Source organism: Quercus lobata, chromosome 4 (genome assembly GCF_001633185.2).
Source record: "Quercus lobata isolate SW786 chromosome 4, ValleyOak3.0 Primary Assembly, whole genome shotgun sequence".
In the NCBI taxonomy this organism is placed as follows: domain Eukaryota; kingdom Viridiplantae; phylum Streptophyta; class Magnoliopsida; order Fagales; family Fagaceae; genus Quercus; species Quercus lobata.
The window spans coordinates 48576464-48599535 of NC_044907.1; the positions used below are offsets into that span (position 1 = coordinate 48576464).

General features: G+C 35.0%; 3 protein-coding genes and 1 pseudogene across 3 annotated transcripts; 3 read left to right on the top strand and 1 right to left on the bottom strand.

Annotated features, from left to right (window-relative positions):
* Window positions 1-6867: 6867 nt before the first annotated feature.
* Window positions 6868-7500, bottom strand: LOC115985371 (agamous-like MADS-box protein AGL61). Its single transcript, XM_031108315.1, has one exon. The coding sequence runs from the start codon at window positions 7498-7500 to the stop codon at window positions 6868-6870; it is 633 nt and encodes a 210-aa protein (XP_030964175.1).
* A 548-nt stretch (window positions 7501-8048) lies between these two features.
* Window positions 8049-8597, top strand: LOC115985372 (annotated as a pseudogene).
* Window positions 8598-14510: 5913 nt separating this feature from the next.
* On the top strand, window positions 14511-15241 carry LOC115985373 (glutathione S-transferase T3-like). Its single transcript, XM_031108316.1, has 2 exons — window positions 14511-14774; window positions 14864-15241. The coding sequence occupies exons 1-2, from the start codon at window positions 14511-14513 to the stop codon at window positions 15239-15241; spliced, it is 642 nt and encodes a 213-aa protein (XP_030964176.1).
* Window positions 15242-19061: 3820 nt separating this feature from the next.
* On the top strand, window positions 19062-20596 carry LOC115986901 (uncharacterized protein At3g28850-like). Its single transcript, XM_031110267.1, has one exon. The coding sequence runs from the start codon at window positions 19273-19275 to the stop codon at window positions 20419-20421; it is 1149 nt and encodes a 382-aa protein (XP_030966127.1). The 5' UTR covers window positions 19062-19272; the 3' UTR covers window positions 20422-20596.
* Window positions 20597-23072: the final 2476 nt, after the last annotated feature.

Genomic DNA, 23072 nt, shown 5'->3' on the forward strand with positions numbered 1-23072 from the left:
CGTAATGGCAGGCCCTCCAACACTTGCTTTCACACCACTAATGTTATGGTGCCTAAACTCTTTTTCCAATAGCCTTGAGAGAATCTCTTGCCCCAAAATAAAGATATATGGGGATAAAGGATCCCCTTGTCTCAACCCTCTTTCCGGCTTAAAATTTTCTAACTTGCCACCATTTATCAACACCTCAAAAGACACTGATGTGATGCATTCCATGATCCAATTGATAAACACCTCATTAAAACCAAACTTGATCAACACAACTTTAATGAAACTCCAATTAACTCTGTCATAGGATTTTTGAAGATCTAGCTTAATAGCCATTAAACCCTCTTTCATTTTCCTTGCTTTAAAACTATGTAGCATCTCTTGGACAATAACCTGGTTCTCAGTGATCCACCTATTGTGAATAAAGGCTGACTGACAAAGGGATATAAGCTTATGCAGAACAGTCCTCAACTTGGACACTAACAGTTTAGAAATAATTTTGTAAACAACATTACATAAACTGATAGGTCTATAATTATTTAAAGAGCAAGGATTATCAGTTTGGGGTATAAGGACAATTAAAGAGCTATTTACCTCACTTGGTAGCTTGCCAACTTCAAAAAATGAGGTCACTGCATTTATCACCATTTCTCCCACTATTGGCCAATATTTTTTGTAGAATAACATAGGAAAGCCATCAGGTCCAGGAGCTTTGAGGTCACTCATTTGGAACAAAGTATTCCTGATGTCTTCTGGGGAGAGTATGCTACATAACAATTGGTTCTCCACATTCGAGATGCAAGGGTTGACAAGATCATCCAGTTGCTATGGAGTTTCAACCTCTTCTTCACTGAATAATATCTTAAAATTTTCCAAAAAAAAATTCCTTATTTCCTTAGGTTCTGTGATCCAATCCCCAGCATTATTCTTGACTGCCTCTATAGTGTTTCTTCTTCTGCAAACAATTGTTGATAAGTGGAAGAACCTGGAGTTCTTATCCCCTTCTATCAATCACAATTCTCTAGATTTTTGCCTCCAAAGCACCTTACTTCTGTAAAGCCATTCATTTAGTTCATTTTGCAGACCTATCTCCAATCTATTATTCTCTTTAGAGATTGGGTTTCCTTGAATTTCCTTTAATTTTTGCATCAATGAGCTTATCCGTATTTTTATGTTGACAAAAATTTCCTTATTCCACTTACGGAGTGCTTCTCTGGTAGCATCTTGTTTCTTGCAAAGTCTACTTAGCTGTGAACCCCACACTTCTATATTCCAAGCTTTTTCAACCACTTCTTGGCACCTCTCATCCCGAATCCAAGTAGCTTCAAAGCAAAAAGGATGGGGGCTGAAACAATCATCAGGATTTTTGCCTAAAAGAATAGGCAGATGATCTGAGTTTAAAGCCCCTAAGTGTTGAACAGATGCTTTCAGGAATACTAGTCTCCAAGATATGCTAGCTAATCCCCTATCTAATCTTTCCTTAATTGTAGTACTTCCCCATCTTCCTTTAGCCCACGTAAACTTATTTCCTAAGTACCCCAAATCAATTGCTCCAAGATCAAACATTAGCTCCTTTAAGTAATTAAGGGCCGATGTTCCACCTTTAGCTCCCCCATACTTCTCCTCAACATTTACTATGTAATTAAAGTCTCCCAAGCAAACCCAAGGGCCCTAGAAGGATTCAAGGATGGCACAAAAATTTTCCTAAGCCTTTCTCTTCTTTGCAAGATACGGTTGTCCATGAAAACCCACCAACAACCATTCACATAAAGCTTCTTTTATTTTAATAGCCAATAGATTTTTATTAAATTCCTCAACTTCCACATTTACTCCCCACTTCCACATCAAACATAGACCACCCGCTTTACCCTTTGCATCAACAACTAGTTTACCAGAAAATCCAATAGAATTCTTAACCTCTTCCATACGTGTCTCATTAGCTTTTGTCTCACTTAGGAACACAAAATCTGGTTTGGACCCTTTTATTTGAGCCCTTAGGGCTCGAACTATGGAGGCATTGCAGATGCCTCGACAATTCCATCCTAAGATCCTAATGGGAAGGTTGGGGCATGACAACGACACCGGTACAATGAAAGCCAAGAATGATGAGCATAAAATATAAACCCCAACAGCCACAAAAATACTCAAGATTAAACCACTGAAAGTTAGAGAATCAAGGCACTTACTAAGTTGCAAAACGGAAATTGGTCTAATCAGATAGCGACCCACTTCCGTGATGGATCCGAGGACTGAATTCATTCACCAGTGATACCCACACCGAAGCCCGCTAGTCCAAAGTAAAAAGCTATATTATATAGTTTATGGGATAGGAAGATGGGTTGGTATGAAAACTGAAATTTGGGGTTAGATTTAAGGAATTTCAGATAGTTAGGAAAGGACCCACAATAAGAGTGGGTAGAGAAGTCCCACACACTGGTGGTGGAGAAGAGCCACACGAAAGTGGAGAATACCCACACTGAGGTGGTGGAGAAGGCCACATGGAGTGGAGGAAAACCCACACGGAGGTGGGAGAGTCTTTATCAGGATTAGAAGTTAGGTTTATTTTGCAAATGCATATTTGTCAACTTGTGATTAGATTACATCACTTATACATGGAACCAATGCTAGTAATTGGTAAAAAAAATAATTCAATCATCATTTAACACATGCACAAGTTGTGGTAATTTGTGTAGCAAAGTGTGTCCATAAACTTATTATTTGAAGAGGTCTTGGATTCAACTCAAGGGAAGGATAATTATTTTTTATTATAATTAATTCTATAGTTATAATGAGGGAGAAAGAATTTGAATATTGGATGACATGAAAATACTAGGAGGTACCAACCAATTAAGTTATGGCAGAGCCATGTTGGGACCGAAGGGGGTCATGAGTCATGACCCCCCAAAATTTTTGGGAAAAAATTAGTAGATGTATATATTTTGGAGTTATCCTAACTAATCTGAAAATTTCTAGGGAACATTTATTTCAGATTTCTAGGGAACATTTATTCTTTTATCCCCCCCCCCCCCCCACACAACCACTCATGACCCCCCCAAAATTTTTGGGAAAAAATTAGTAGATGTATATATTTTGGAGTTATCCTAACTAATTTGAAAATTTCTAGGGAACATTTATTCTTTTATCCCCCCCCCCCCCCACACAACCCCCAACCCCCAACAAAAAAAATCCCCATACCCAATTAATATACACAATACAATTACTGATAAATATATATATATGTCAAAAAATTACAATAATTAGACACAATTATCTGAACAAATAAAAGGGGAAAATTTTCTAATATTCCTCCTGTAGTGACTCTCTCTCTGTCTCTCCCTTTGGCGTCTCAACTAAGCAGTGAAGTGTCGAACTAACTTCTTTTCTGCTATGTCTGCCTTCTTTTTCTTTCTTTTCTATTTTTCTTTCCTCTAGTTCCTCCGTTATTTACAAGGTAACAAAGAAAAGTGTGAATAATAATTTCAAACCTACTTTATTTATTAATCCTACCCAGGTGTTGTTCTTCTCATTTTTTGTTATTCAATTACACTCCTCTGCAGTACCCATCCAAATAATCCTCTCATATAGCATTCTTAAAAACTACGAGATACAAAACCTAATTCTCATATTGAAGAGTGAGAGAGCTACCCATTTTACTTAGCAGAAAAACTCATTGTAGTCTCTTCCTTCATCCTCTCAAATTGTGAAGTTCTTAAACAGGGGACCCGAACCTTACACACTTTGATACTTGAGCAATCTTGGTTGAGGCTTGGTACTGGGAATCATTGGAACAATCCCTAAATCTTTAAGAGGCCTTGGATTGGCTAAGGAGATTTGGTCTAGCATTTAATGGCTTAACTTACAAAACCAATAGCTAATAAGGAGAAAAAATTGGTGCAATTGGTTGCAAGTAGGAGTAAGAAGCTCAAATACATTTATTATTTTTATATACATAGCTTGAAGGGTTTTTAAGTATGATGTATCGCAATTATTCTTACTAGTGATATTGATTTGGTGCTATAGGTCTTGGAGAATTGTTTTTGCTCGATTTTGGGTTTTTCTCTTCAACAACACTTTGCAATGTTTGGGTGTTTTGGGATTTGCTAATGTGTTTGCGTATCCATGCATATATCAATTGACTAACCAAATTAACAATTGGGTAGTAGTTAGCTTAAAATTGATATAAACGGTAATTTGTGGTCTAAACTAGTAATCTTTCAATGTGGAAAGAACTTTACCTTATTATTCTATCATGTCTTATAGTTTGATTTTAAAAGGCGAAAAAATTGACTTGAAAAATAAAGTAAAAAGGAGTAAGAGAATGTGTGATTCGTGGTATGTGTTATAGTAGTACATAGTAATTTTACTACAGATTTGTAGTGATTTCGAATCCAAAATCCAAATCCTTAGAAATCTATCCAAATTAAAACTCTAAGTTAGTTCAAGATATATACATACATACATATATATTAGAATTGATTAAGTTTGGTAGTGCCTATTCTTTAATATGTAATATAATGATATGGCATGTTAGGATTGGAGGGGTAAAATTTAGGTTTCACACCACATTTTTATAAAATTTAATCCATATATATATATATATATATATATTTACCAAAATCAAAATTAGAAATTCTATTTCAGCTCTCTCTCTCTCTCTCTCTCTCTCTCTCTCTCTCTCTCTCTCTCTCTCTCTCTCTCTCTCTCTCTCTCTCTCAATGTCAAAATTAGAAATTCTATTTCAACTTTCCCTCTCTCTCTCCTTCCCTCTCTCTCTCTCTCAATACCATAATCAAAATTAAAGATTCTATTTCAGTTTTCCTTCACCATTCATTGTCTTATCCATGGTGTTGTTAAATTATACACTTTAACCATAATAAACAAGGTTGTTGGCTTAATTTCTAACATCATAAAGTGGTTAAAGATTTTTTTTTTTTTTTTTTTTTTTTTACAAGATAGAAATTCTACTCTAGCCTAATCTAAATGTATATGTATGTACAGCTCTCTCCTGGAGACTTGAACCCCAGCCCTCACCCCTCACACCCAATAAAGATTTAAATTTTATCAAACTCATAATAAAATAAAAGTGCATTAATGATCGTTTGCTATAAGTTTTTGCTTGATACCAAAAAGAAACAAGAACATTAGTAATCTTCATACGCACATAATTTATGCAAGAAACCTAGAAATCATCAACATCTCTAACCCCAACTCTAAAAAGAGGAGAGGTTAGAGAGAGTTTTAGATCAGAACAACCCATGTCTAAACCCAAAGCCAAAATTGTGACTATCCATAATGATTATTTGCCCAATAATTTAAACCAATTTATTGAGTTTTACTTTTCTGTTTACCTGGGTTTCTCACCTAGTTTGCTGTCATCTACACCAAATTATTTGTTTAATGTAAGTGGTTTTATATAAATATATATATATATATATATATATTTTATATCTTTTGTTTGGGTGTTGAGTAAACAACGAATAAAGTAAATAAATTTTTTTCTTTTTGTAACTTGCTGTAGTTGTGTTGATCAACTACAGCAAGTGAATATCATGATATTCACTTGCTGTAGTTTGTAAGGAAAAATGGTATTTTCTTTATTTCTTTTGTCTGGATGTTGAGAAAATGATTGACAAATTAAATACTTGGTATTTATTTTTCAACTTGTCGCAGATGTGTTGTGATACAGAGAGAGGTATTCTAAAATGTTTTTTTTTTTTTTCCAATGTGATAAGCATAGACAAAGGAAACTTTTGGTATAGTATAATGAAAATTTTGTACTAGTTTCTTCTTTTCAATTTAGAAATTATTGCATGCACCAGTAAATGTACCAATAAAGTTGAGAGGGTAAAACTTTTCCCACCTTTTTCATATTTGAGTTTAAATTATAATTCATTATTTTTTCTGTAACTTCCATTTATCTAGTTTGGTTGTAAACAAAACTATTTGTTTATGCAATATACTTTTTTCTTTGATCAGGTTATGTTAATTTGATGGATGTTTCAAATAATATACCCAATGTGTTTGTGGATAATGATAAAAGAGAAGATTATGAGAATGTAATTTTGGTTGAATGTAATGAAATCAAACTTGGAATGCAAGTGGGCTCTTAAGAGGAAGCATACAACCTATACAGTGAATATGCTTCAAAGAAAGGGTTTAGTATTCAAAAATGGAATAAATGAGAGGTTGATGGCATTCTTAAGCAACAAGAATATGTGTGTTCTAAACAAGAATATAAACAGTTTGAAGATCCTTTTATAGAAAAATAAAAATAAATAAAGTTTAATCATTTGGAGACAAGAATGGGTTGTTGTGCTAGAATCCGATTTGATATGAAGGATGATGTTTTCAATGTTGCTCTTTTAAATGATATACATAATCATGAATTTGCTACTCAAGAAGAAATGTGCAATTTGAGATTTGGAAGAAAGATGCTAAGTACACATAAGAGTATAATTAGCACAATGGTTAGTGCAGGAATTAAAGCAACACAATCATATCACTATTTATCAAAGGAAGTTGGTGGCTTAATTTCTAACATTGTAAAGAGGTTAAAGATTTAAATTTTATCAGGCTCAAAATAAAATAAAATTGCATTAATGATCGCTTGCCATATGGTTCTGCTTGATACCAAAAAGAAACAAGATCATTATTAATCTTCATTCAAACATAATTTATGTAAGAAACCTAGAAATCATCAACATCTCTAACCGCAACCCTAAAAAGAGGAGAGGTTAGAGAAAGTTTCAGATTAGAACAACCCATGTCTAAACCCAGAGCCAAAATTATGACCTCCCATAATGATAATTTGCCCAAAAATTTAAATTAATAAAAAAGTCATAATAAACCAGTACTTATTCAAGATGATAAAAAATAACAAATTTACATATTATTCCAACACACAAAACCTCCACAAGCATTGCTTTCCCAACTATTAACATTAACAAAATCATTCCCCAAACCCATAGGCATATTCATTGGCTGCATCAGAGATGTTCTTGGCATTCTAAACTCTTCAATTCTGGCCTCCACTTTCCTTCGCACCTCTTGTAAAGCCTTCATATATTGCTCCATCTCCTCCAACCCCATATTCTCATCAAATGGCTCATCCCACCAGAACCCAACATTAGTGTTCTTCATCTTCTTATTCATCTCCTCGATCTCTGCTAAATGCATCTTTTCCTTTTCCAACTCCTTCTGAAGCTGATCATATTGCCTGTTGAACTCATCCACAGGCACAAGTTCTTGGGACGAGGATGATGAGTCTGACATGGTCTTCCCATCGAGGTAGCGTTCGAGGATGGTTTCGACATTAGGGTGGCCAAAGCTGTACATGTTCTTCTTCTGAGAGAACACAAATACAGCAACTTCAGCACCACACAAAACACAAAGCTCGCTTGCTTTCTTGAACAGCCCAGTACGGCGTTTTGAGAAGGTTACTTGTTGCTTGCCTCGGTCGTCTAATTCCTTGATTTCTATCCTTTGTCGCCCTATGCTTTTCTTGCCTTTAGTCATGACCTTTTTCTCTAGAACCATGGCTGCTAGTACTATAACTGAACAAATATAGTCAAACAAAAATACCAAGAAGAAGGAGGATATGATATATAACAAATATGAAAGTGGGATTATATTTATAATCGGATACTCCTTTGTTTAAGGACCAAGTACCTATAATTTTGCTTATAGTAATAGAGGATCCTTGACTTTCTAGACATATTTTCTTCTTTCTAACTAAGATACTAAGAGACTGAAAAATATAGTAAAACAAAAATACCAAGAATAAGTAAGAGATTCACACACACACACAAAAGGGAATATGGTATAAAACAAATATGAATGAGGGATTATTTTTTTATAATGGGATATTCCTTTGTTTAAGGATCAAATTAGTACCTATAATTTTGGTTGTAGACAATCCTTGATTTTCTAGATATGTTTTATTCTTTCGCGCGAAGATAAACAATTATCATAATTAGAGTTGACGATTTTTGAAATTGGCAAAATTTTCTTAACATTCATTCCTTTTTTGATTTGTTTATCCGATAATTTTCTGACTATATAACTGTGTTGGTCCTACTGCCAATATTGGAGGCGTGATTGGCAAGGGTGGTACCATAATCAATCAGATTAAACAGGAATCTGGGGCTGTCATTAAAGTTGACAGTTCAACTTCTGAAGGAGATGATTGCTTAATAACTATTTCAGCAAAGGAGTTTTTTGAAGACACATTTTCTCCAACTATAGAAGCAGCTGTGCGTTTGCAACCCAGGTGTAGTGAGAAAGTTGATAGAGATTCAGGAATTATCTCATTTACAACCCGTCTGCTTGTGCCGACTTCACGAATTGGCTGTCTTATTGGTAAAGGAGGAGCTATTGTAACTGAAATGAGGAGACTCACCAAAGCTAATATTCGAATACTCTCAAAGGAAAACCTTCCCAAAGTTGCATCCGATGATGATGAGATGGTGTAGATTTCCGGAGACCTTGATGTTGCCAAGGATGCTCTTATACAAGTAGTTACACGGTTAAGAGCGAATCTTTTTGATAGGGAGGGTGCAGTGCTGCATTTCTGCCAGTTCTTCCATATTAATCTCTGGCTAAGAACATCTTAAGCTGGCAAGTTACTTTTTAGTTTGGAGAGAATTCAAACTGGCAAACTGGCTTACACTTTATGCATGTTACTTGTACTATCTTTATTTCATTTTTATACGCTGCTGTCTAATTTCATTTTAGATAGATTAATATTTTGTTAAGTTACAAATTACATGCATAACTTTGACCTGTTTTCAATTCAGTCTTTCAGGTACGTATCGTTTTTCCCCATCTCCGTCCTTCAATTTTATTCTATTTTCAGTTTAGTTCTTCCTCTAGTTTTGTCCAATCATGTTGATTGTTTAGGTATTTTCACTTTCCAAATGATGTTTTGCTGGACCTAACGGTGTGGATTGGACGGAGATGGATGGAAGGACTATATTGGAAATGAATATAAGTTTAAAGAACTGAGATGGAGGGAAAGCGCTGAATGGAAAACATGTCAAAGTCAGGTTTTAATTTGTAATTTAGCCTTAATGTTTTTTTTCAATCCTACCAATGTTTATCATGCACGCAAATTTCATGTTAATTGAATGCCATTTACTATCCAATCCATAAATGAGTTTTTATATTCTTCCTGTTTGATATATTTCAACAATTTACTTTTGTGATAAAACAAAAGGAACAATGCACAGATCTAAAATTAAACAGTAACACAAATAGATATGATAGGCAAAAGTAATAAACAAATACTGAATATATATAATAAGAAATCTGCAAATAATTAAAGATTCACAGACCAGATGCGTAAAAGGATGAACAATTGAGATCAAGTCTTGTGTTTTACACAATTTCCTTAAAGCAGATTTCACCCCTCACACAATCCCTGTGGTGCTTTGAGACTCGTGGACATCTGCCTCCCAGGATAAAATAATCTACAACACGAAAACGAAGCATACAAGGTCGTGCTCTGCAAACTACTCAATGCCTCTTTCTCTCTCTTTGACACAAAATGAATGAACAAAAATATTCTCACTCTGAGAGTTTTTTTCTAAAAAGTCCTTTTCATGAATGAGGGACTATAAAACTTATATATTACTGAACAGAAATTCTGTTTCAGTGATAATTGCTGTGTATAAACTAACTGACTCAATAATTAAAATAATAAAATATTATTATTAATTAGATAAGTGAGTCTAGTCCACATATGCCTAAAGCCCAACCCAATATCCAACCCAAACTTATATTCTTTATCAATTCCAATGTGAGACTCAAGGATTTACATTACTTATAATAACATTTTCAAGTGAACATAGAAAATATCAATTTCTTATTCACTCCAAGCTATTTTTCCCAACACTTACTTAAAAAAAAAAAAAAAAGATTTAATATATTCATGGATTACTTTATTTTTAAAACATTTCAAAGTAAAATTTTAAAGAATTTAGAGATGAAGTTGTTTGTCTAGCATCTTATATTTGATGGGAATGATGGGAATGAAGCAAAAACACACACACGCATATATGAATTTTTGTAACAGGGTCCTACAAGGCCGAAAGGCTAGCCCAATGCAGGAGTGTAAGAGTTTTTCACTAGTCGAGGTTGAGAAGTTTATGACTCTTGAGCACTCGTTCCTCATTGGGCTAGCGTTTTAGGCTTGAAGGATTGCAAATGGTATCAAAGCAGCAGTGTCCTACTCATTGGTGGGGCCACACGTGTCATGAGCCATGCTGGAGAGGGGTGCAATCTGGGTTGGAATGTGGTGGAATCTCACATTGACTGGTGATGGTGTGTACTTTAGCAATCTTACATGCTATTGTTTTTGCTTGATATTTATTGATTTTGGGGACAAATGTTGGATATATATAGTATCAGATGTCTCACTGCATGAGTTTTATGATTTAAATTATTATTTTCTTAACTCTGAGCTTAATTTTAAGAAAGAGGGGTCTTGAGTTGAGAGTGGTCATGCTGTACTATTTAAGTAAAAAAAAAAACTGTGTTGGTTTGGGACGGTGTGGGGCTGCTGTGGAGAGTGGACTGTCCCAGAGTGACACTGGGCTCTAGTGGGCTAACGTTGGGCCGAGCCCGTTAATCATCAGCTTGTGGTTCTCTATTCTTTTCCTGCAGGGACAGAATTCGTTAACCTAGGCCTAATTAAATAAAGTTTTGTAAATAACGTGTATTTTAATGAAATAAAATTAATATAATAGTTTTATATTTTGGTATTGTTATATCCCAGTTCAATGTGAGTTCAAGGTAATTTCAAACATTTTCTAACTTCAACTCAAAAAAAAAAAAAAAAAAAAAGAAAAACAATTTCAAACATATATTGTGTACCTACCTAATAGTATTCAAAAGATTGTTACGCTTTTTCCTATAATAAAAAATAAATAAATATATAAAATAAAAAAGGTTGTGCATGACAAAGGTACCCCAGCCTCATCATCATTAATGATCACGTTTTGGGACAAGGAAGGACAATTAGCAAATATAAAAGCCACCAAACGATAGAAGAATTTATGAAATTCAAAACTCAGCAAATATACTGTTGTTTACTTTGTGGAATTAAACCCAGCCTAAGATTATCATCGGAGTGTCATTTGTGAGCAGTGACATTACAATATGCTGCTAATTTCGTAATTTCAATCATTTATCCCCCTAAACCCCAAGCATTTTGTGTATGAAAATGTGTCAATTAAACTACAAAACTCTTGGTGATTATTAATAAATTTAAATTATATGAAATCTAATAGAAAGAGAATTTGAATAATCGAAAAAAATGAAAATACATGAAGTTTTACAATTTCCTTCTATAAACAAAATTAAAAAGCAAAGAGGGATTGATGAGAAATTAAGTGAGAATTGAGAAAGCTAAGATGAGAGTAATAAAATAAAAAAGAGTCCGAAATAATAATAGAGAAGAAAAATGGAGAAAGTGAGAGAGAGCAATGAATGATATATAATGCGATTGCAAGCCAAGTAATTGAAGAGTAGAGCTCTCGGCATCACTGAGGAGAGAACTCATGACCACAATCACTCTCTTAGTATCATTTTTTAGGAAAATAAAATTATGGATTATTTAATTATTTTTATTGAATGGGTTGAATGAGTTATGAAATGATTAGGAATTTTATTTTTTGTTTTTTAATGAGCTTTTGTTGAATATTTTGTTCTTTTTTTTTACATTGTTGTTTGTTTTAATCTTGTTGTTTTTTAGGCTATTTTTGATGTCATCTAGGCTCATTTTTATTGTTATTTGAACTTTTATTTATGTTTTTGTTTAAAGGATTAAGGATTATTTTTGGAGGGCCAAGATTATTTTTGTGAATAATGCCTAGAGACACAACAAAATGTCACAACAATTTCTACATTAGTATACAAATTTTTTTTAAATTAGAGGTTAAAAAAAAGCTCATGTGTGAGTTGGCATGCTAGATTTGGATTTATTATGAAATTGTTGTGACATTTTATTGTGTTCTTAGCATTACTCTTATTATTATTGAATTCAAATTCTTGAAATTATCAAGGCTGGTTAATATTTTTTTTTTTTTTAGGGTAGACAAAACATGCTAATTTAAATATAATTATGTTATAATTTTTTTTTCAAGTATATATAATTTTTTTTTCTTTAGCAAGATCACCCTGAGTTGTATGTGCAGCCACCCTTGCTTGTGAGCCCCATGGGAGAATCGATTTCATAATGATTTTCGTTCGTGTTTGTACAGACTGAAGCTAAATCACCCTGACTTAACTTCCACAAGCTTCCTCCTAACTCAGAAAAATCTCAACTCCCACAATGCATATATACATGTCAGGTAAAATGCATAAAATATTTATTACAAGTAACAAGAGTTGACACGGTTTTATTTGTCAAATCTATACTCTTAAAGCAAACCGCATGTCAAGTGCCTTGTTACTCATTTGACATCTCTTAGTTTCCGACAAAAATATTCAGATTCAAATCCATCCACTCCTAGCTGCTAACATACATATATATATATATATATATATAGATAGAGAGAGAGATTTTTTTTTAGTAAACACTTATTAGAACACACACAAAAATAGTAATATTAGTATTTTAAACCGAATTTATAAATCATTATATAACCAAAATATAATTACAAAAGAGCCTAACATTTGTAATTGTAAACTGGGGTTATAAACAGCAGACACTAGACACACACAACTAATTTGAGATAAACATCTCTATTTTTTTTTTTTAAGTAAACAGTAATACTTATTAGAGTACACACGAAAATAGTAATACTAGTATTTTGAACTCGGTTTATAATATATTATATAACCAGAATACAATTATAAAAGAGCCTAAGAGCAACCACATCAGCATGTGTATAATCTTCTAAAATAGAAAAATGTACCAATTTTACACATTTTAAGCAAAAAAACACCCACATTAGTGGGTGTAAAAATGTGTAAATATACACATTAGCTACGGTAACCGTGTATATTTACACGGTTATTGTAGCTCATTTATCTTATATTTTAATATTATCTTCGTACAGTATAAAAACACATTTTTCACACATTTTTTTCTCTCTCCTCTCACTAAGCAACCAACGCCTCTCAGGTCTCAACTTGTCTCTCCCTGTTTCATTCCTGAGCTCTTCCTCTCATCTTCTCTCTTCATCTACTTCTTATCAGCTTTTGCTCATTCTCATCACCACGAGAAATAATGTGATCGGTTTGGGGGTTTTGCAGCCCCGTGAGGAGGGTGAATCAATTGACAGACTCATCTTCTCTATTGACAGACTTTGGGGCTAATTTCTCTAAAAAGGTATGGGTATTTCTCATTGAAATTTTAGGGTTTTTTTTGTTTTTTGGTTTCAAGCAAAATTTTTGGGAGTTTCTCTAAACTAATTTTTTTAGGGTTTCTTGGGAGTTTCTTGTTTCAATTTTTTTTTTTTTTTGGTTTGGGAATTTTTTTAGGTATTCTTCGGAACATACCTGAAGTTATTTTTGGAATTTATTAGTATTTCAAATTTTGTGTGTATTTATATTTGATTATTTTAGAGTTTAGGTAAGGATTAAATTTTATATCTTTTGATAGGGATTAGTTTCCCCATGTGTAGGGAGTGTTTGAAGAATTTGGAGTTTTTTAAACTTGTATTAAACTTCTATTTCTCCCCTGTTTTCGAACTACTTGAACAGGGTATATACTTAATTATAAACTACTTACTTATATACTTAATTTTCGGATTGTTTTCCCAGTGCTGATTTGGTGGAGTCTCTTATTACTTCGTTATAAACTACTTCAACCTGATGTTAAAGGTTTTACATTGATTTTGGATGTTTTTTTAAGGTATACTTGAGAAACATATACTATTTGTTGGCCATGAAAGAACTGCCTAGTATGTCTCTACCTGTGGAGCAATTTTAATCTAGGACTAATCTTTAATTTTTTTTTTTATATTCTAGGACTAATCTTATAAGTTGCAAGTAGTATAGCTAACAAGATGATGGCCTTGAAATTAGAGTGATTATTCCTTGGATCAATCACCAATCGTGGGATTTGGCCTTTAAACCCCACGTCTCCATCACTTTATATATGCTAGTAAAAAGGAGTCAAATATTAAAGCACTATAGTTCCTTTTGAGATTATACAATTAAATGCTTATTGACTTCAAATTAAGCATTTCTGGCATGCCTGGCTTACCCACCTCTGTCAATTCTTTTCCCCTGCATTATCTAGTAGATAAATTTCAACTTCAATTTTGTTGCTTATTAGTGCTGCTTCTGAATTACTTTGGTGTTTGTTAGGTGATGGACTCACAAAATCCCTTCTTCCTTGACGTTTTACAAGACAATGAACAAGGTTTTGAGTCTTTTGACAGTAGTATTTTAATGTCCACTCCGCATTCAGACGTGAATGTCCATCAATCTCCACCCCAAGTTGAAATGGGACAATCTACACCCCCCCCCCCCCTTCATTGAAAAAAAAAAAAAAAAACTACTACTAAGAGAAGTCAATGAACTTCATCGTAGATGAAGACATTAAGCTAGTGTCAGTGTGGCTCAATGTTAGCTTAGATGTCGTGACATTGACGGACCAAAAACACACAACATTTTGGGATAGAATTTGGTCCACCTTCCACAATGACAAGAAATTTAACCGCACCAAGGTTTCTTTAAACAATCGGTGGTCAACAATTCAAAGGGAGACCAACAAGTTTTGTGGATACTTGGCCCAAATTGAGAACCGGAATGAAAGTGGTAGAACTGAGCATGACAAGGTATTTCGACTCAACATCTAATATGTATTATACATCAATACACTTTTAGTTTTATGATTCTCATTATTTTCAATTTTTAACTTTTGTAGATTAATGATGCAAAAGCTATGTATCAAAGTAATAGCAAAAATGCATTTCAATTGGAACATTGTTGGAGAATTTCAAGTAATGAAGCTAAGTGGTTGATTCTAAGAGATAATTTGAAGGTCCGCACAAGACAACCAGCCACACAATCTCGTCATACGTTTGCAAGCTCAATAAATCTAGATGAAGATAATGATGAGACGAACTTCGGCGAAACCTTGGAGAGACCCATAGGCAAGAAGGCCGAAAAGGAGAAATTAAAGAAAAGAAAGAATTGTGATGAAGTGGTCCCAATAATTTCCTCCCAATTGGACGAAATCAAGGAAGAAAAGAGGAGAATGCATGAGGAGAAAAAGGAAAGTATGCACATTGCATTAGAATAACGAAAAGAGTTAATGCGCATTGCATCCAAAGAACGAAGAGAGTTGATTCATATCAAGGAAGAGAAGAATGGAGAGTTGATTCGTATCAAGGAAGAGAAGAATGAAGTAGAAAAGAGGAAAATGGAAGATGAAATTATGATGAAAGATACAAGAACCATGGATCCTAAGCAAAAAGAATATATTCATCTACGTCATTTGGAAATCTTAAGGAAATCTTGAAGAGGTTAAGGTCTAAATTTCCATCATAATTTGAATATTATTATTGACAATATCTAATCAAGTAATTTTTTGTATAGTGCAAAGATATTAGCACATGGTTGACATAGATGATTTGATGTTAGACATCTCTTTTGTAGTATTTACTTGTGCAGGGAACATGATTATGCAATCTCTAATCATGTTAGATATATTTTTGTAGTTTTCACTTGTGCAAGGAAACAAATGCAATGTTGTAAATTTTGTATTGTGCACGGATAATAGCACTTGATTATTCAATTTAATTTGTGATTCTGTTCTTGTTATTCTGTTTTGGGTGAAGCAACATCTCTATTGAAGGTGGCTGTACTTGCTAATTTTATTGGTTGTATATGCTATTTTCCTGCATAATTATTTGTTTCTGCAAAAACTGTTTTGTTTTTCTGCATATTTCTTGCTTCTGCAGTATAGGTCCGGTAATGTTGTAATTGTGGTCCGACTCCTCTGCTTGTTTTATAGGTTTCTATGTATTGTTTTTGAATTCTACAAACGTGATTTTCTGCATAGTTCTGCATTATTGTTATGCTATTAGCAGAGGGTTAAATACCCCTATATATCAAATAAAATTTCTATCTTTTATCTCAAAAAAAAAAAAAAAAAAAACCTTAGTAAATTTCAAATTCGTGACAATGAAGTTTAATATTAGAATAAAATTTACAATGTCCTTTTTGGAAACTTAGTAATATTAAACTTAGTAAATTTCAAATTCCAATAAAGGTTCACATTAAATAAAAGTAGTAACACTTAGAAATTTAGAATTCCAAATTCCTATGACTGGCCTTGTAGCTGCCATAGATGCTCGACGAGATCCGCTTGAAGTTGAGAATGAATTCCTCTATCTCTAATGGAATTATGACGTTCAATGAACTACATAAGGTTACAAGTGGGATTATGTGACACTGGTTCGAGTCCATTATCATCAATTTGATCATAATCGAAGCCATTTGCTCCAAGGTAAGTATGTCACTTATCTTCAACGATCATATTATACAATATTATACATGCCATCATAATGTCCTTAAGTGTTTCAAGGTGGAAAAAACGTGCAGGCCCGCGCACAATTGCAAATCGCGCTTGAAGTACTCCAAATGCACGTTCGACATCTTTCCTAGCTGCCTCTTGGGCAAAAGCAAAATGTTGTCTTTTACGATCTTATGGTGCTAGAATTGTTTTGACAAATGTTGCCCATGATGGATATATAACATCTACAAGATAGTACCCCATCAAATAGTCATTACCATTTATCGAGTAATTAACCGAAGGAGTACGCCCTTCAACAAGCTCAGAAAATACAAAACACCGCTCTAGGACATTGATGTCATTGTGAAATCCCGGTAACCCAAAAAATGCATGCCATATCCAAAGGTCATACGATGCCACGATTTCCAAAATTATCGTTGGATCACGGGTATGACCAATATATTGCCATTTCCACTTATTTGGACAATTCTTCCATTTCCGATGCATACAGTCGATACTTCCTAGTATTCCTAGAAATCCACGGTGTTGGCCAACCGCTAACAACCTTGTAATGTCATTGTTGTTTGGTGACCTCAAGTACTCTTCAGAAAAGATTGAAACTACCGTTTTAACAAAAAAATTTTAAGCTTTTTATTGCAATGGTTTCTCCAATCCTCAAGTATTCATCCATGAAATCCTCCAACACTTCATAAGCAAGCATTCTAATTGCGGCGGTCACCTTTTAAAGGGAAGACAACTTGAGTTTGTTAGCCGCATTTCTTTTTTGAACAAAGTATGGTTCAGTTACTTCAACTCTTGAATGGATACGTAGAAAAAGAGAACAACTCATTCGAAATTTCCTTTGAAATACATTAGGAGGATACACTGGTGTTTTAGCAAAATAATCATGGAAAAGCCTATCATGACCTTGCAAAGGATTACGCCAGATAAACCTGCGAGGTTGAACCGAACGACGACGTGATGTTGATGCTCCTTCATTGTTTAATTCTTCTATGGCAATAGCTAGAGTAAGTTCCAACTCATCGTCATCAGAAGATGAGTCAAATGGAGGCTCATCATTTGGAAAAATAAAATCAATGTCATAATGGAAATCCATTAAAAGAGAACAAAAACCGAATGGAAGAGATAATTTTGTAGAAGTGGATGGAAATTAGAGAGAAAATGGTCATATTTATAGAGCAAGAATGTGACTTGAGTTTGAATTTCAAAAATTTGACCTTTAGGTTTGAATTTACCATTGGGTTTAAAGTTAAAAAATATGACTTTTAGGTTTGAATTTACCATTGGGTTTGGGTTTAAAGTTAAAAAAATATGACTTTTAGGTTTGACTTTACCATTGGGTTTAAAGTTAAGTTTGAATTTACCGTTTGAATTTCAAAATTATGACTGGTGGATATAACAATAAAAATTATGACTGTTGGGTCAAAAAAAAATATGACCATTGGTCGGAGACATCGATTCGGCAGTGGTCGTTGGAGCCACTATCACAATAGTCGGCCCACCGGTGATGGCGGTACAATGGTCAGAGACACCAATCCAGTGGGTGGTCACCAAAGCCACTATTTTGGTAGTTTGGGCATCGGCAGCGTTCGTTAAAGCCACTATTTTAACAATCCACCGACTGATGGGTCACTATTTGGTGGTACGATGGGCGGCGAGACCAATCTGGCGGCATTTGTCAGAGCCATTATTTTGGCAGTTCGGCCATCGGACCTCCACCACAAGCAGCTCCATTGGCTGAGCCACCGATGTTGGTAGTTTACTTAAAATATAAGTTTAAATTAAAAAAGTATGACCATTAGGGAAAATAATAAAAAAAATTAATGAAAAATGAATATTTTATTGAAAAGTCTTGTAAAATAAATAAACTGATATGAGTGTTTTGTAAAAGTGATGGTATAAAATACAAAAAGTAGGATTTTTGTGTAAAATAGACGGAATCTTTTCCACGAACTGATGTGGTTGCTCTAACATTTTTAGTTGTATTACTATAACCCATTTTTCCTATTATAAGAAATCACATGACAAGGGAAAAACAAAAACAAAATAAATAAATAAACTTTATATTTAAAAGAATTATGGAAGTTATCAATCCAAGTATGGGAAGAGTTCAATGCAATCATAATGAAATTTTGAACTTTAGAGGATATTTGGTTAGCTGAAAACGATGATGTTTTTTTTGTTTTCATTTTTTGTTTTTAGTGAGACCCACCAGATAAACAACACAAAGAAGAAAGTAACAAAACTTCCTAGTCCCAAATAAAATAAACTTAAAGTAATTCGAAATTATAAACCTAAATGTAACATAAATGTTAAAATCATTATAAACCCTTAAAAAAAATCAACCAGATTTCCATATAGTATAATTGAATTTTGCCGAAAGGAGATGGACAAATCCGCATGACAAAGCTAATAATCAACAACAATTATGCATGCTCAAGTAAAGTGGCTGCATCTTCTAAAAATAAAAATAAAAGTGAAGTGACTGTAGGACCCACCAATGAATTATGACCGTTGCAACTTGCAACGATAACCTCATTGTCTTCCACTGCATAATCTTTTTATTGCCTACGTGTCTTTTCAGTGATTTTTTAGCCTCAATCCCCACCAAACGTTTTCGAATTTTAAATGCCACCACAACTTTCTAGCCGTTTAACCTGGAAAAGTCTCTCTCTCTCTCTCTCTCTCTACTTTTTTGCTCTCAGCTTCTCACTCGTATATCAGATAAGAAAACCCATTTTGAGCTTTGAATATCCCTTTGCCAGATCAGATTTTGGTAGCTCAATTTGGGGAAAATGAAGGCAATTATGAAGGGGAAGATACTGAAGAAGCTCAAATCGATTCGACCCATTGGGTATCTGAAACAAGATCGAGTTCTCCAAGTAAATGCATCAGATGGGTACGCTGACTTTCTCCCCAAGAGTCCAAGTCTCAGAGCTCAGACCGAGTTGATTTGCGAAGAAACAGAGCAGAAGCAGAGCATAGAGACAGGTGTGACAGTGGAAGAGCCTGACATTATCGATGTTGAGGAGCTTATGCGAGACCTTGAAGATGAAGAAGATATGGATTTTGATGACGAAATCAACAACAAAGAGAACATCGGACCACCATTGGAAGCAAAAGAGACAGTTGTGTACGAGAAATCGAAGCCGGAAACTCGGGAAAACAGAGCTTTGGAAGAATCGGAAATGGGAAACGGTAATTGTCAACAAACACCTTTATCGGAGATTGACATCTCGTCGTTCCGAAAGCCAGACTTGAACTCCGGTACACTCTTCGACCCTAACCTACTAGCTGCCTTTGAGCTAGCCGTGAAAGAGCATATTCGAATGAGTGAAGCAGAGAGAAGAGCCAGAATTGAGCAAGAGAATCTTGAAAAAATTGCAGAAGAAAGAGAAAAAGAAAAAGAAAAAGAAGAAGAAGAAGAGCCTCCATCGAAAACACGTCGAGTTGAGGAAGAGAACCCTTTATTAGAATTCGAAGAGAAATGCCCACCAGGAGGAAAAGACTCAGTAATTTTCTACACAACCACACTCCACGGAATAAGAAAGACGTTCGAAGATTGCAATAGTATCCGCTTTCTTTTGGAGAGTTTTCGGGTGGTATTTTACGAGAAAGATGTGTCGATGCATATGGAATTTAAGGAAGAGTTGTGGAGGATTTTGGACAGTAAAGCAGCTCCTCCAAGGCTTTTTATTAAGGGGAGATATATAGGCGGAGCAGAAGAGGTTTTGGCGTTACACGAGCAAGGGAAGTTTCGGCCACTCTTCCATGGAGTTCCGATTGATCGATCTAATGGTGCATGTGAAGGGTGTGCTGGAGTTCGTTTTGTGCTTTGTTCCAAGTGCAATGGCAGCCACAGGATTGTTTCCACAGAGGGAGAGTCTAATGTGTGTCCAGAGTGTAATGAGAATGGGTTGATCGTATGCCCAATTTGCTGCTGAAGAAGCTACAAAGACTCTGATCTCCTTGTTTAGTATATTGAATCCCTGTTTATTTTGTTTTTTCTTCTTTTTCTGTTGGGGTGCTCTTGTGATGAATATTCTTTCTAAAGCTAATACATACATTGTAAAATTCAAATAGATTAAATTAATCATGCTCTTGGGAGCTTTCTATGCTTCCACCTTGTTTTAATAAATGCATCGTCTGTGAAAAGTGTTGGTGCATTTTAATATTAATTGATAAATAAATTGAAATATTTATTTTTATACTATTTATTTATATTGTTTTTTGTGGTAATTGAAAATGTGTAGGAGTGTCAAATATATTGTATTACAAATAACTCCAATCTTTAGTCCTAAAAACTCCTACCATTACAATAATAAGTACAATATTTATGAAAATAAATATGGTGATCCAACAGAAAGTGGGAATCTGAGATGAAAAAAAAAGGGTTAGAAGAAGGAATAAGGCCAAGCTTTTTAAACTTTTCTTTTCGTCTTCAACACTTGTTGCCAAGTGCCTTAAAGCTGATCACTATGCATGACTACCAAATTTATGTTGAGTTTGGTTGGGTGGAAAATGAGAGAGATGAAAGATTAGAATTTTTCATTGTTAGGTGCGATGGAAATGAGGGAGGAATGAAAAGAAAGTGGATGATATTTTCCACCGAGACCCACAAAAAACCATCTCCTATTTTGGGAGAAAAATGTGGTGAAAGAATGTTTTGTACATTAAATTTATTATTTTGTCTCTTATAATCATAATATTTTATAGTATCTAATGATTCCTTCTTTATCAGTGGGTTGACAGGACTCGAACGTTGATCTTTGGGCTATCTCCTGTAATACAAAGGACACAGAATCAGAGGGGACCGGTGGAGACCGGCCAAAAATCCTCCGATGATCAAGTTAGTTACTTTGAACTCTCTGTAACGAAGAAATGTTCTCTCCAAAGTGAAAATGTCTGAATCCCCTTACCCTTCATCGAAGAAGCCTTATATAGTGTGTGTGTGGAACGGTTATCTGTTTAGTAACTGTTCCCAATGTCGAGGAGTCCGGAGAATTGGGAGTAACTTTCATAATCGCTGTGAAAGTTACCTAGGTCGGACGGGCCGATGAACTCGTCCATCCATAGTAAGGATGGACGAGACCTCCAGGATGAGCTCGTCCATTTTTAGTGGAAGATGGACGAGATCATCTTGGAAGGCTTGTCGTTCATAAATGATGAGTAGATTTCATGAGGTATTGCTCGTCCATATATGGACGAGGTTCGCCAGTACGCTTGCAATTTTCTCCGCCTATTGTAGCTTCTTTCGTTGGACGAGACATATGGACGAGTTATGGACTTAGGATTATTTATGACACCATCAGTTGCCCCCTCGTCCATATGAGTCGTCCAAAGGGTTGAACGTCCTTGGACATATATAATTGGTTAATAATTATTTGCACCACGTGTCATTTTTTTATTGGCGACTGATTCCGTCGATTTATATTTCCGAGGTAGATGCCACGTGTCGCTTTCGTATTGGTTGGGTCGTTTCGATTACCCAAGTCAGCATCCTATAAATAGTGGAATGCCTCCCTTAACCCTTCTCATTCCAGAGATTTTCTTCCTTGACATCCGTCGTCTAGAGCCTCGTCTAGGAGTTCCTCTCCTTCCACTGATGGACTCAGCAGCGGTGCCATGGTAAGGTATACCTTCAAATCTTCAAAAGCTCTCTGACACTCGTCGGTCCATTCGAATGCTTTTTTGAGAACCTTAAAAAATGGCAAACATTTATCAGTAGCTTTAGAGACAAACCTGTTAAGCGCAGCGACTCGTCCAGTGAGGGATTGGATTTCCTTGGTATTTTGCGGTGGCTTCATGTCCAATATTGCTTGAATTTTATCTGGATTCGCTTCAATTCCCCTGTGGGATACCATAAAGCCAAGGAATTTCCCTGATGATACTCCAAAGGCACATTTGCTAGGATTCAGCTTCATGTGATACTGCCTCAATGTCTCAAATGTCTCCTGCAGGTCGTCTAGATGTCTTCCTTCGTCCTGACTTTTCACCAGCATGTCATCTACATAGACTTCCACATTCCGCCCAATCTGCGGACGAAACATGTGGTTGACCAACCTCTGATATGTCGCCCCTGCATTCTTTAAACCAAACGGCATCACTTTATAGCAGAATAAGCCTTGACTGGTTACAAAAGATGTCTTCTCTTAGTCAGCCTCGTCCATTCTTATCTGATTGTATCCTGAAAAGGCATCCATGAAGCTAAGCAATTTGTGGCCTGCAGTTGAGTCTACTAACTGGTCAATGCGCAGTAGCAGATAGCTATCCTTGGGGCAAGCCTTGTTCAGATCAGTGAAGTCCACACACATTCTCCACTTGCCATTCGCTTTTTTGACCATTACTAGATTGGCCAACCAATCCGAGTAGTACACTTCCCGAATGAACTTTGCTACCATCAGCTTTTGGACCTCGTCCTTGATTGCACTATCTCTCTCAGGGGCAAACACCCTCTTCTTTTGCCGCACAGGCTTGGAGGAAGGACATACATTCAAACAATGGGTAATGACACTAGGGTCTATACCCGGCATATCCTCGTGACTCCACGCAAACACATCGATGTTTTTCTTCAAAAATTGGACGAGGTCCTTTT